Source organism: Haliaeetus albicilla, chromosome Z (genome assembly GCF_947461875.1).
Source record: "Haliaeetus albicilla chromosome Z, bHalAlb1.1, whole genome shotgun sequence".
Taxonomy (NCBI): Eukaryota; Metazoa; Chordata; class Aves; order Accipitriformes; family Accipitridae; genus Haliaeetus; species Haliaeetus albicilla.
This window is the reverse complement of record NC_091516.1, coordinates 14,299,864-14,313,665: the sequence shown is the minus strand read 5'-3', so window position 1 is coordinate 14,313,665 and position 13,802 is coordinate 14,299,864. Positions and strand designations below refer to the sequence as shown.

General features: G+C 36.6%; 1 protein-coding gene across 7 annotated transcripts in view; it reads right to left on the bottom strand.

Moving 5' to 3' along the window:
- Positions 1–124: 124 nt before the first annotated feature.
- Positions 125–13,802, bottom strand: part of POC5 (POC5 centriolar protein) — a 28,865-nt gene continuing 15,187 nt past the window's right edge. For 5 of the 7 annotated variants that reach the window (XM_069776222.1, XM_069776227.1, XM_069776221.1 and 2 more), the window contains 9 exons: positions 13,557–13,753; positions 13,003–13,179; positions 10,167–10,271; positions 8,688–8,867; positions 7,634–7,796; positions 4,193–4,311; positions 3,308–3,421; positions 2,238–2,414; positions 125–576 (listed from right to left, as the gene is read on the bottom strand). In XM_069776222.1, the coding sequence (XP_069632323.1) occupies positions 427–576; positions 2,238–2,414; positions 3,308–3,421; positions 4,193–4,311; positions 7,634–7,796; positions 8,688–8,867; positions 10,167–10,271; positions 13,003–13,179; positions 13,557–13,753 (1,382 nt within the window). In that variant the 3' untranslated portion in view covers positions 125–426. The remainder of the gene's footprint in view (positions 577–2,237; positions 2,415–3,307; positions 3,422–4,192; positions 4,312–7,633; positions 7,797–8,687; positions 8,868–10,166; positions 10,272–13,002; positions 13,180–13,556; positions 13,754–13,802) is intronic. The other 2 variants (XM_069776223.1, XM_069776224.1) reach the window with 2 other exon arrangements.

The window sequence follows — 13,802 nt, the reverse complement described above, 5'->3', positions numbered from 1 at the left end:
TAGGATATAATTAAAATGCATGTCAACTACACTTGGTTGCCTAAGCAACTAAAAGCATATATAACAAAAATTAAATTTAATTTTCAGTTTAAAGTAGATGTTAGTAACATTGGGACTAAGCAGATTCAGACAAAAATCACATTCTATCCTTTATTTAAAAGTGTGCAAAAGATTCCTTAAATAAAAAGTGTTTATCTTAATAAAATAAGTTCTCAAATAATTTGAAGGTAGAACAACATTTCAGGTTCTTTTTTTCCCCTCCAGATGTTTAGTATAAAAGCATTTTTACTTAAAAAAAAATCTGGTTTAGAAAAGGGTAAAAACATGATACATACTTTAGGCCTTACTACATCAAATCTAAAAAGACTGGGACGAGGTTTATATTGTACCTTGATAAAAACCCCCTCTGGTGAGAAAGATATTCACTCAGTCAACAACTTTTATTGACTGAACACTGGCATGAGTTTGGCCCTGAAGCATTCGCCCAGCTTGTCCTGCAGGTCTCACAGTAGTAGAACCAGAAGAATGGAGCACAGTTCGAGGATATTTAGCAGCAGTGGCTTGGGATATGGTTTGCTGAAAAGTAAGCAGATACATCAAAACACTTAATGGTAGAAAAAAATTCCCATTAAAATAGCTGTAAGTGAGCTGTAGTTTAAACAGAAAGATTTGCAATCCAGCAAACTGAAATACACTTCTCAAAAAAAAAAAAAAAAAGTACTTTAACAGAATGAGTAATTTTTTTCCTTCCTTATCTGTAGTATACTTTTCAGAACATAAAGTGCTAAACTTCCAGTTAGCTAGATACCCTAAGATTTTATCACCTCAATTTTATTTGAAGGTTAGTTTGTTTGGTTTTTTTACCAAATTGTTCAGAATTTTTCCCCTGTAGTGCTAATTTAATCATGCCAACTTTCCTTTTGAAGTTCAGTATTTGCTATGAGGAAGTCTCTGAAAGGTCTCTCGTCTCTGAAAGAAAAGGTTTGCATTTATTTAACAACAATGAATTTTCTCCCCCCAAACTAGCCACCTTACTGCAATAAACAGTAGTCATTCTGCTTTTAATCAAGGTAAAGTCTCTCCCTTGTCAGATTAATTAAAGAGAAATACTTCAGTTTGATAGACTTCCACTTAGGCATTTATTTGCAGAAAGAATACATGTAATATATCTCTGGGACTATCGCATTTATTACATTTTTAGAAGTCAGGTTTTGGTACAGTAGTTCAGGTACTTGTCACAAAATCTGAATCCAGAAATTGTTGAAAGAAGTCTCACACTAAACCTCTAACACCCTAAGGACATACAATTTAAATATTAATTTCTGCTTAGGAGCCCAAATTGTCAAAAGCTCTGTGCAGCCTGCCACAGGGCTCTGATTCACCACACAAAATGACTGAAAGCAGAACATCCCTCACACAGACAGTTACCAGTAACTCCAGCTCACATTAAGGGACCTGATGTAGCTCTGCTTGTTCTAGCAATATCACTGAAGAGAAACTGGACTTTCGGATAGCACAGAGAAAATTCAGATCCTACTTTACATGTTAAGATATATTTAAAAAAAATCTTCAACTGTTTCATACACTTCCAGTTAAAACAATTTTTTGCTCAGATTGGTCTCAGAGTGTAGTGATTGCCTAGGCTGTTTAGGCCACTGTTTACAGCCTTCTTGTATGTTGCTTTCATACGCTATTAATGCACTTATTTCAGTGTTTTCTTCAGGATAGATGGGGGAGTAGGACTCAAAATACAACAAGCAGCAGGCTTAACAAATTTGATTGCCTCTGGACAGGGGTTTTACTTTTTTCCCCCAATAATTTGCTACACTCAGCCTGTCAGGCTAATCTATATCTCTACCACCTCTGCTATCTACCACTACCACCTCTACCACTCTTCCTGCTATACACCATGAAGCTTATCCTTAAACTGTGGTTCAGCTGACCACTTCTGCGAAGTGGAAGACTCATGGAAGAGCTGTCCAAGAAAGAGACAGCCATGACTAAGATACCTGTGAAATAATTACTACAGAAACAAGACAAATAGATTTAAGTGGTAGTACTTACTTCCTCTCCTCACCAGTACCTTCTACCCAGCCCAAAGACAGTACTGTTTGTTACTCTAAACAGGTCTCAAGTCTTAGCCTTGTCTAATACCTTTTCACGATAGCCATTTTTCTTTAAACTACTACCAGATGTGTTGTAATAAGAATACTGTTAAAAGCACAATTCTGACTTACCTGAGTGACTGGATGATGTTTTTCAACAATGATTGAACTCATGGGTGGAGCAACTCCCATCACTGCTAAACTACCATAAATTCTGTCTTTTTGTCCCATATCAGCTCGGCCCATGATTCGAGCAGTGATTGTTCTTCCTGCTTTCTGTTGAGCAGATGTTATTACTTTTGCCACGGGCTACAAATAAATTAAGTATTAGCTGGTAAAAAATTCTAAACATAATATTTACAGTGCTCTAGCCTGTCTGCTTAGTTTTATCAGCCATGTGCCTAAACGGAACATGGGATGTTGCAGGTAATCCAGTTATGTTATATGGGACTGAATTTGGTCCACCTAGTAGCAACCTGTTTTGTTATATCTTTTTGCACTCTTAAGTATGAGACAGCATTTCGAGCAAATGACTTCTATCCTGAGGGGACTAAGGCTAATTTGGCAAAAATGAAGCAGCATGGATAGTTTAGCTTTGCTTGCTGGCTGCATACTTGAGTGACAGCTACAGGCACTTCCATCACCCTGGAAAGTCTTTCTAGCAGTGACATAGCAGATACAAAAAAAGCTTCCATGCAGTAAAATGCTGCATCTTTCTCTGACAGCTGGTAGCAAACTGTATCATATGGGAGAAAGAAAGGAGAGCAATACAGAAGACAGTGAAGAAAAGTAAAAAGGACAGTTTAGCAACAAATACAGAAGGGGGAATGAGAAAGACATTTCAAACAACAGGATGCTAAAGCAAAGCATATTCTTTCCATAACAGAATGGTATCATGTGAAACACCAGTTGTTCCTGTTGTGCTATACGTAAGCGTATGTGCACTCTTCTATTCTTCATTTTGCCACATTTCCCCCTGTCCCCTCCAAAAATAATTTAAAATTGCTTCTAACGTAAATGGGTTTCTGTAACGTTAATAAGCATTTGCAAGCTAGTGTCTTCACTCAGCTATGTAACATCTATGGCAGTTTCCTCAACTACATACTTGTGTTGCTCTGAAAAATGCGGAAATAACAATACCCAAACTGATATTTGTTATAATTATGCCTTAAAAAATAAAAAAGTTAATTTTAACACGTTACCAGTTTTTGAGTTGACGCCACACCAGATCCTGCAGCTGTGCTAGTGACGATTACTGGAGAATCAGAATCTAGCCTGGTCTGAGAAGTGCTTGCATGACCCAGGTGGGCAGAAAACTGAATGAAACCAGAGTTTACAGAGAATGAGTATAACTTTCTAGAAAATATAGTTTTACTCTTCAGATAGTCAGTTTTTTCACTATTCTAATTACACTTCTAAATTTAACTTCTTTGCAGATATTTTATCTCTAGTTTTACTGGTTTATGGCTAATTTAAAAATACTCATCTAAAAATTGTAGAAAGAGTGTGAATAACATTTGGTACTATTAGAATGAAAAATCAGGAGAGGGGCATACACATCTTCTCACAGTGGCAACGTCTTCAAGATGAATCCAGGCAGGTCCACAATGTCCAAGCTACTGGATAATGATCTGGCTAAGCTGACATGACAGGACAATAAGCTGAGTTCCCTCTGTGTCTATATATGTTACACTTTTTTAAAAGAAGCTTCAAGTCAAGCCAGATTTTCTTCTTTTCAGATTATATTAAGCTCAGGTTTTTTGAAAAACACTCATTAACAGCTTTTTTTCCAGAAAGAATCTTATAGAGCAACTTCTGCTTATTATAGTGACCTTATCTTCATTAGTTTAACACATTTTCACTAAAATAAAAAACAGAGCTTAATGGAAGTACAGCAAGTCACAGCAGCTGTGCCCCAGTCACTTACACCATGCAGTCTGAGCATAACCATAGCTTGCTTTCTACACTTAGACTGTCTTCAAATTCCTTCAATTCATGAGCTATGGCATTTGTTTTTAAAAACCTCCAACCAAAGAAGTTCATTGTTGTCAGCAGCAAATGCAGTTCTGTTCCAGCTACACACTTACCATGTCTTCCAGCTGAAGAGTAGTTGCTGGTGGAGCTGGTGGTGAGGGTGGATTATATTGTGAAGGAGGTAGCCTTCCTGCAACAGTGGTACCATTATCATTTCTCCTGCTTCCTATATCTATTATTGGAAACATAAAGTAATGGGATCAGCACATAATCTAGCAAACCCTAAGGGGAAAAGAAAGAGATAAATGACAGTAAAAATTGACTATTATTTTGAGATTTCTGTATAATATAATTAAAAGGATCAGCCTGTTTCTTTATAGGTGTGTGTATATATACATATCTGTACAAACATTCCTGTATTTGATGCTTCTTTTCAGATGCTTCAAAATAATATTTTTTGAGGGGCTTGTTTCTGTGTTATGCCTCAACATCTCTGTGGCACTTGTCACATACTTGTAGGGCAAAGAACTGAGGTTCTCTGTACTGCTGGCCAATACTAAATCCAGTGTGCCAAAGCTGCTCTTATGCTAAGGGCCAAAATCCAGTTCAGGTAGAGAGCAGCAAAACACAGAAAGGCCATCCTGGACTTCTGCGAGGCCATAAGATCTTTAAGGGGGGTCACTGTCAAGTAAAATAAAATGTTATTTTAACTTTCCTGAGAACATACTGCAACTTCAAGGAGCCATAGATCACGCTCAGCAGCATCTCATGTCCATGTACAATGGCTGGACACTGGCCACATCCTGGCTGGAGGGCTGGGACGATCTGTGGGTGCTCTATAGCCCTCATCTCTCCCCACCAGCTGGGTAAGCCTGAGCTTGCGGAAAATCCATCCAGGATTCTTTTGTTTTGAATTGCAGACATCCTGAGGAGGTCAGATCTGCAGACCTAAGCCCATATCTTTTTCAAGCAGTTTCAGCCTTTTCCTTTAGAATACAGACTTCCTTAAAGGAAGCAGAGAGGTATTCTTATTTACTCTCCTATTTCTGAAGCAGATGATGCTAGCAGCAGATCCAGGACAAGGGAACTTCACTCATTCCAGGGACAAGAGTGACACCATCTGGTAGTTGTGGTTTTGGTTTTTTTTTCCTCTTGAAGCGAGCAGGAAAAATACAAGGAAGGCAGTTCAAATCAGTGCAATACTGAAAGATTTCAAGTGTAAAAGTATGCTGGAATATGCATTTTATACATATCTATGTATGTACACACATTAAACTTAAGCATAGACAGGACCAACACATAGTTACAGACCTATCAAATCTGATCTGTTACTTAAAAAAGCAATGTTACTTTTTTTAAAGTAAAAAGTAATGAATTCTTGTGGCTTCAATGTTCTTTAAATACATAAAGAGGTTAAAAATAATTTTAATAATAATTTAAAAAAAACCCCATCTGTCAGTAAATGAGCCAGAGATATTTTAGACCATCAACATTAACTTCAAATGTTATGGACCCATTAAGGTTGTGATACTTGCACACTATCAATAACCTAGATTATAATATATAGTATATGTATGTTGTTTGCATATTGTATGTATATTAAATGTACATTATAATAACCTAATAATAATAAATCTGTAAAGGGATCAAATTCTGCTTTTATTTCCAATGACAGTAGGTGGCACTGCAATGTTCATATAAACATAAAATCACTGACTGACTCTGGCACATGGAAGTTTTAATGTCCACAGATTACAAGACTAGAACAAATCACAATAATCATCTAATCTGATGTTGAAGTCCCCTGATGTCCAGATCACTGTTCTGTTACACCTGAGGAAGAATGCAAATAAATGGCTGTACAACCATATTAAATAACTATGTAGCTAATTTCATTAAAAGCACCATCTGGCTGTAGCAAGAAAGAGATAGTGTGCCTGGGCAGGGGAGAAGGTGGTACTAGAGGCAGTAGAAGACGATGGCAGGCATAGGACGAAGGACAACAGAGACTGTGAGATGTTATGAAGCTTGATGAGGACCACACTGACCACCAGAAATTAAGCATGATGCTAGACACCCAGAAAGTTGGGTACAGGCATGCCGGCGTTGTCCAGCACAGCAAAATCTCTAGATACTGTGCCTGTGTAGTGTACCAGTTCCTGCTTCATAGTAAAAATCAAGCACAATGTTTGGTCCGTGAACCCCAGGGGTTGGTCATGGCAGCTCTAGAGCTCAGTTATCTTCATTTCCTTCCTACTTACCCTCTTTACAGGTTTACAGAAACAATACTTTCCTATTTCACACCACTTGGTTAGCCATCATTATTAGGGAGACCCATTGTCTGTTGCATGTTTTTGGAAAACAATAAACAAACAAATAGAAGATAAAGCTTCAAGAGAGAGTAGTTCTGAATTTATAGCACGATAAAAAATAAAGTAGTTGGGCAATGCCCTGTAACTTTATTTCCAAACACACTATCTTCAAGAAATCATTCATTCCTGACCCTCCCCAAATACTGATCCTATGTTTTTTACAAGCACACAGCTACTGCACTTAGCCAAAGTCCTATTCTAGTTTCCTAAGCAACTGCACAAATTCTGCATATGTTTAACAGGCTCAGACAGCTGCTCAGGTAAGTATCCTCTTACAACTTCATCAGGTTTTTATTTCCTCTTTATATCTGCATTTTTTGAGAGGAATTTCTCTGAAGCAGTTCAGAAACTTCTGGTATAAGATTGTTAAGTTTAGCATCTGAAGTTAGTTGTCTAAGGCCACTGGCAACTGCTGCCAGTACAGCTGGTTGTTAAGCCACACGTACAGCTGTGACACTCCTGCTGGCACAGCTATTTTCTCTTTAATGTAGACTGCTGCACTAGCATGATTATGTTCCTACTGCTATAGATCGTCTCACTCTGAGGGGGTGATTTCATTACATCAGTAAGGGCGTGCAGCTCTTTCCTGTGTAGCTGCACAAGTTTTATGAGTGTGCTGCTGATATAATTAGACTGGTGTTTCCTGTTCTGGCACAGAACTCTAACTAAATATAGAACCTAGGAGACTTACTTGCCCTTTTTGCATTAAAAGGCAAGATTAAGAAAAGAGAGAGCTGTCTGGGAAAAGCAGATTCATTGCACACTGAGATTCCGGAGAACAGAGAAGAGTTTTCCAGGATTTCCCCCTCACCCCCTGCATAACCTGGGTGCTGACAGAATTCTGGGTAATCTTCCAGAGTATTTTAAGAAGTCTGCCATCCTTCGCTTCTTGTTCTGCCTTCAGTTGCAGGTTACCGCCCTCCCAGCAAGGCGGGATGAAAAGAAAATGTTCCACCTTTCAACTACAGCAGTACAAAGTTTAGCATCAGAATATTTCTCAACATATTCAACAGGACATTTTAAAGGAATAAGAGTTTGACAAACGCTGTATTTCCACAAGACCTCATATTAAATTACAAAGGGTAAAGGGAGAATCCTTTAGAACAAAGAAAAAACCCAAACCCAACATGCCCCGCCCCCCCGCCCTGCTCCCACCAGATTAGAGCTGCTTTTCATACTGACCAGGATCTGTCCTACTGTCCTTGCCCTGAAACATGGTCATTGCTTCCAGATTCAATGCACATACACCACGCATAAAAGCTTTCTTCATGGTGTCTTCATACTGTTCTCTTTCACCATGCAGTCGCAGAATCTCAGCTTTTGTCTGTTCCAAAGTAGCAGTTAGCTATGAAACAGAATAAGGAAACAGTTGTCTTGTACTTCTGAACGCAAACTATGAACGTATTCCTTGATTAGCTTTCAAGTCACTTACTATGTTTACAAAGATACACATTTTCACTTCAAAATCTCTGGTTCACCAGAGATGAACAGCTACGTGTCCTTTCTTTGTACTACAGCACATTATTTGTACTAGAGCATACCAAGGACAAGAGTTCATTTGAAAGGACTGTCAGACCCTACCTAACCAGCTAAGCAGAAATTTATCTTGCAAGTTTTTGTCTTTTAGAAGTTAGGCATCTGGCACAAGCTAGATTTCTGCAGGAACATGGATTCACTCAACAGAAGAATAAGTGTTCCCAGAAAACTCTTTAAGCATAGGGTGAATTGTCATCAGCAATCACTCTTTTCTAGCTACTGTAAAAAACCTAAAAATGCTGAGAAAAGACAGATAAAGTTATTTTTATAACTCAGTACTTACTGGTTTTGTGCTGGTAAACCATATTTGGTAAGCCTGTTCTTAAAATTCTAGGTTTAATTTCTTATAAAACCCCAAAGCTTTAAAAATACGTATTTTAAAACTTTATCTACTTACTGTGCACCAATGCACATATTGGTTAACTTAACTTCACCTTAATCTCATTTCAGGAAGAGTCCCATTTACTTCACCTGTATGCGCAGATCAGCAACATTTTACATCAGATGCAGGGGAAAAAAAAAAATCTAGAAACCACAGTTGAGATCTTAGATCCCCTCAGATCTTCTTGTGTACTTTGGAACTCTGTTCTGCTGGAAAGTCCTCGTGTTTTTGAACTTTGCTGAGAAAGAGATACTTTGGAGGGATGGGGGGTGGGGGAATGAAGGAGAAAAAGAATGAAAAAAAGAAACCCTACTTTACCTCTGCAATTTTGGCTTCATAATCATTGGTGAGCTGAACACAGACATCTTCTGCCCTTAACTGACAGGCTTTTGCCACTTTCTCTTTCCATTTTTCTTCACTAAGAGAGCGCCATGCTGCCCATACTTTCTTCATCAAAGCTGTCTGGAATTGTCTGTCTGCTATTCTATTTGCATATTCCTTAGGAAACAAATAAAACCACATAATATGCAAGTTCAGGTTTCCTAAAAATTTAAGTACTCAAGAGGGTGTGGATGATTGTTTTACAACTTATTACACAGACCACAGCAGAAACACTAAACTGCGTTACACATGCCACAGTGAAGTGGTACACAAACACAGCATCAGCAATTCAATATTTCTTCCTGCTCACGTGTCACAGAGTGTTACTGTCCCCAGTACAAGAACCATATTTGTGAACTCCTAAGTTACACAAAACAGTGGTTTTACTCTTAGCTTAATGACACTTAAACAACAGCCTCACATATATGGTGTAACCATGCACGTGTGAAGCCATTTAGTGGATATGTGGCACATTTTGATTCACTGCAGGAACCATATAAAACCACAGTAACAAAGACTGCAGATGATTAGTATAAAACACCTGCCTTTTAAGTAAATGTAGACTTCAGGATACTTTAAAAAGTCCTTTAAGACAATTCTATTATTCTACTCTATTTCAAAATAGTCACCAGACAATTTCAGCATTAAATTATTTTTTCAGGTATTAGAAAAAATAAGAAGACCTGAGTAAAAACCAGACTCCAAATTATTAGTAAATTCTAAGATGGGAGGGAAGGAAAGAAAAGGCTATCCATCTCTGCAAATCAGCAGAGTTTTGGATAGCATCAAAGAACTTGAGTCTATTCAGGAATCTGTACCAATGAACAAAGGTCCCAAACACAGCTTCTCCTTTTTAACAGCATGCAATGGAAGAGGTTTGTAGTCTTGCAATGGGCTCCTTCTTTTCTGTCATATTTCACTTAGTAGACTGTTTACTGCTAGATGCCTGATGCAGTGCCCAACATGTTGTGTGTGACCAGCTCTTAGCTACAACTTTTGGCAACGTGAGAAAAGAAGGCAGCTGATATTTTAATTGTGAAAAAGTGGCTTCCCCCAAAAATGTGATACTGTATCACATCACTGTTCAAACATAATGTGTTTGAAATTTAGACAGAGATTCCCTTGGCACCTACTTCAAAATGTAGATCCTGTAATTTATGGGGATTTGCTGTGAGTTGATCACAGTAATTGGAGCAATATAAGACAAGTATGGGTTTAATTTTTTCCCCCATCCCAGAGAGTATTCCGACAGCAGCATTCTTTTTAGAATTGATGTTTTCAAACTGTTATTTGACATTGTCAAACACATCAAAATAGAAACACTGTCATTTCTTCAAACTGTAACAGGAACTGCAGCAACTCTGACCCTTTTGAGTTCAATTCCATTTTCATCACATTTTTATTTTGCCCACATACCTCTTGTTTGGCTTTAACGTGCTGAATCCGCCACAGTGTAAACTTTCTCATCAACTCTATTCTCTCCTTTTGCCTCTCTAATGCTTGGGTCAAGTTAGTAATCACCTGCAGAAATATTAACACTATTTCAATAGCTATGTTCTTTGTAAGGTCAAATGCAATGTACTTTATGCATCAGTTATTTTTCACTTAAAGCATTTGCTTTTAACAGATGCTTTCTACTGAATCTTCCCCTTACTCTAATCAAGCAGGAAAAAATAATCAGAGTTCAAATCAGAACTAAAATTTCTGTGGCTTCAACGCTGAGACTGTGGCACTTAAACACTTTCACTGTGTAGTTTTAGGAAAGGTTCAACTGAATTCTTATTTCATGCTACATCTGCAGGCTTCTGTGCTACTTCCTTATAATTAAATGTTACTGTAGCATAAAGTCAGAAGAATCACTTATTTCAAAGACAATTTTGATAAGTCAGGAGCATTTATATTAAAAGTTTTAGTGCATTATTAATTAACTGAAGTGTAAAGAAACAATTTAGCTGCAGAAAGGTTATCCAATTGTTTGAACAGAATAAACAAGCTAAGGAGTTGCTAAGATCTAGAAAAATCTGATTAAGAATAGTTATTCTCTTTAAAAGTTCCCATGAAAGATATCATATAGGCCTATAGCTATCAAAACATTTCAGAGGCAAGATGGTCTACTAGACAGAGAATGCAGCTAGGGACTTTTACCACCAATCTCTAAACACGTTTTAATTACTATACAGAAACAGCTGAGGTCTCCTGATTAAAAGTTAGGCCAGGCATGATGCAAATTGGGTACACCAAATCACTGAGTATTTCCCTATATTTTTGCCTAACTTCTTAAGCTAGATTCTGCCATCAGTGACATCTGAGCAACTCCAATGGGCAATAGTGACCAGTCTTGGGACTCTTGGGGAGTAGCGTAAAGTTATGTTAACTACTGCATAGAGATTGTGAAGAACAATATTCTATGATACTATATGCTAACATATCTTAATATGTTATATTGCCTATGTTACATGCAATAATTATTGAACATACATCAATGAAATGAATGATACTTAAAATAAAATTTACCCTTAAATCAAATTCACCCAGCAAATAGTACAAAAATCCTATTTTGTTTCAGTACAGAATTTCATACAAACAGTTTCAGTCAATCTTCAGAATGTTTAACAAAATATTACTGGGCAAAAGCTTGGTTTCTTTAAAGTGTTCAAAATATCAAAGTCAGAAACAAATAAAGGTTAATTTGATACATTTAAAGTAATTTAAAGCTGATCCATCTCTAGAATTTTAAGAATGAGTCCTTCATAATACTGTATGTTAATAAATCTAGCATAAGCTACTTTTCTCTGCTTAAATATGACTAATTTGAACTTTTCACAGTTTCAGAATAACTGAAAGAGTCTCAGCTATATAAGTAACAATGGATTTATCTAAAATTAGAAGTAAATTTGCATAAACTATCAAGAAAATAGAAAGCAAAGGAAATGAATTAATGAATAAATTAACTACTTTTATTGAAAAGGTGTCATATACGAACATAAAACATCAACTTTTGATGCTGCATACCTGTTGATACACACTAGAAGTCTTAGCCTAAATCCGTGTTTGTTAATTAGTACATTTTTGCCACTAAAAAGCATTTGCGAGATTTACAATGGGACAACAAGAATCTACAGTATTCATAATATTTGTGAGGCTGAGGGACTTTGGGTCATGCCCATGTCAGAATACAGCAGTTTTGGTAAGTCTGGTGTGATACATGGAAGCACTGCCACCTACCGTTAAGGTGGTGGCAATAATACTTTTCTATTGAAAACAATTTTTTTTTAGAAACAGAACTATAAAACTGGTTGAAGAAATTATTTCTTTGGTAACAGAAAAAAAATACTGCTTTCAAAGTATCATTGAGAATTATGGCGCATTAAACATGAGTGACATACAATGATATCCAAAAGAATTAGATACGTTTGAATGGTATACACTGCAATAACTATGGCTCTGCACGTATGTACTAGTTAAATGGTATTATACTAATCTTGTTCTTGTAATGTTATAACATTTATATTTGCTTTGTCTGCCAGATTAGACTGTTTTCCAAATGGACACAGAAAGAACGTCATCTTCTTCCATATTTTAACTCCTTCCTCCAATGGATGTTTTTAAAAAAAATGTAAATAGGAATTAAAAACCCAAACTCCATTAAGTGTTCTCCAGTACTAGATTAAAAATTCAGGATAGCAATAAGAGGATTTGTTATGTGATTGCAGGGCTGCCAAAATTTTATATCCATTTCCACAATTCTAGTTAATTTTGAAGTTGTTGATAGCAGAGAAGCATAACTCAGAGACCCCAAATGTACAATCCTAAGAATTCGTACAAATGTACAATTCCTAAGAATCCTAAAATAGAAACTCTTTAACATTTCAGAGACTGCTGCCGATTTAAAATTCCAGAAAATCGATCAAATAATTGAAAAATTGAAGGCTTTTAAAGTGTAAGAGCTAATAGACTCATCTAAGCCAGTGTGATCTTCACCAAATAAGTAAGGAACAACAATAGCCCCTAGATTTAAGAAGCAAACAATGCCAAATATGTACATACAACAGGTTAAGTTTCCACTGTTAGGATGGACAACATTATTAGCAACAATGATTCTTTTTCTACTATAGAGTCTAAACATATTATTTACTTCTCTGTGCTACTTCCTGCAAGAAGAAGAATTTTGTTCAAGGAGATAGCCCTAAAAATTCAATGTGGATATTTTTAAAAAGAGAGAAACTGTTGAATTATGAAACTGAATTACTACCTCATCTTTCCTGCCAATAGAGATTTCATAAGTATGTAGCAACTCCTTCAGGTTTTCCATCTCATTGCCTAATTGTCTCACATGTGCAGCATGTTTCTCTTTTTCTTGTCTCATTTGAAGCTTGTGATGTTCTATCAAACTAAGCTTCCATTTTTTCAATTCAGTCAGAACATTTGTCTGAAAAGTTAAAGGATGACAGTAGTGCAATCAGTAAAATTATTCCCTCCTCCCTAATCTTTTAAAACACTTAGCAATTAAGGAGACATGAATATTTACAGTCACGCTTTCATTACACAGGCTGTTTATATCTATAAATATTACCAGACATAACAAACTGTTGAATGATAATAACTGAACATCCCTTATGGAGAAAGTTATTCCAAAGCTCTTGAAAGAAGATATTCTAGTGTTTATATGCAATACACAACAACAATCAAAAAGAAAACCACCATTTCCCAGTCCAATCACACTGCAACTCTTCCTGCACTCTCACTTATTATACAACACACTGACATCTGTATACAACTTTTAAGGATTCCATACAAAATAAATACCTTAAGACTTCCACTCCAGAGATCAAGTATGTTTTCTATTTGAGTTACTTTTTCATCGGATAAAGTTAATTCAGTCACTATGGTTTCATTGATTTCTTTTGGACCGCATGTGGACCCTTGTGAAGAAGTCTCTTCTGAAAGAACAGGGCAAAGTCGTTCCATATTGGCTTCAGAAGGCTCCTTCACAGATATTAAGACTAAAAATGAAACAGAGAATAAGGATTGATACTCTGGAAAGGCTAACTG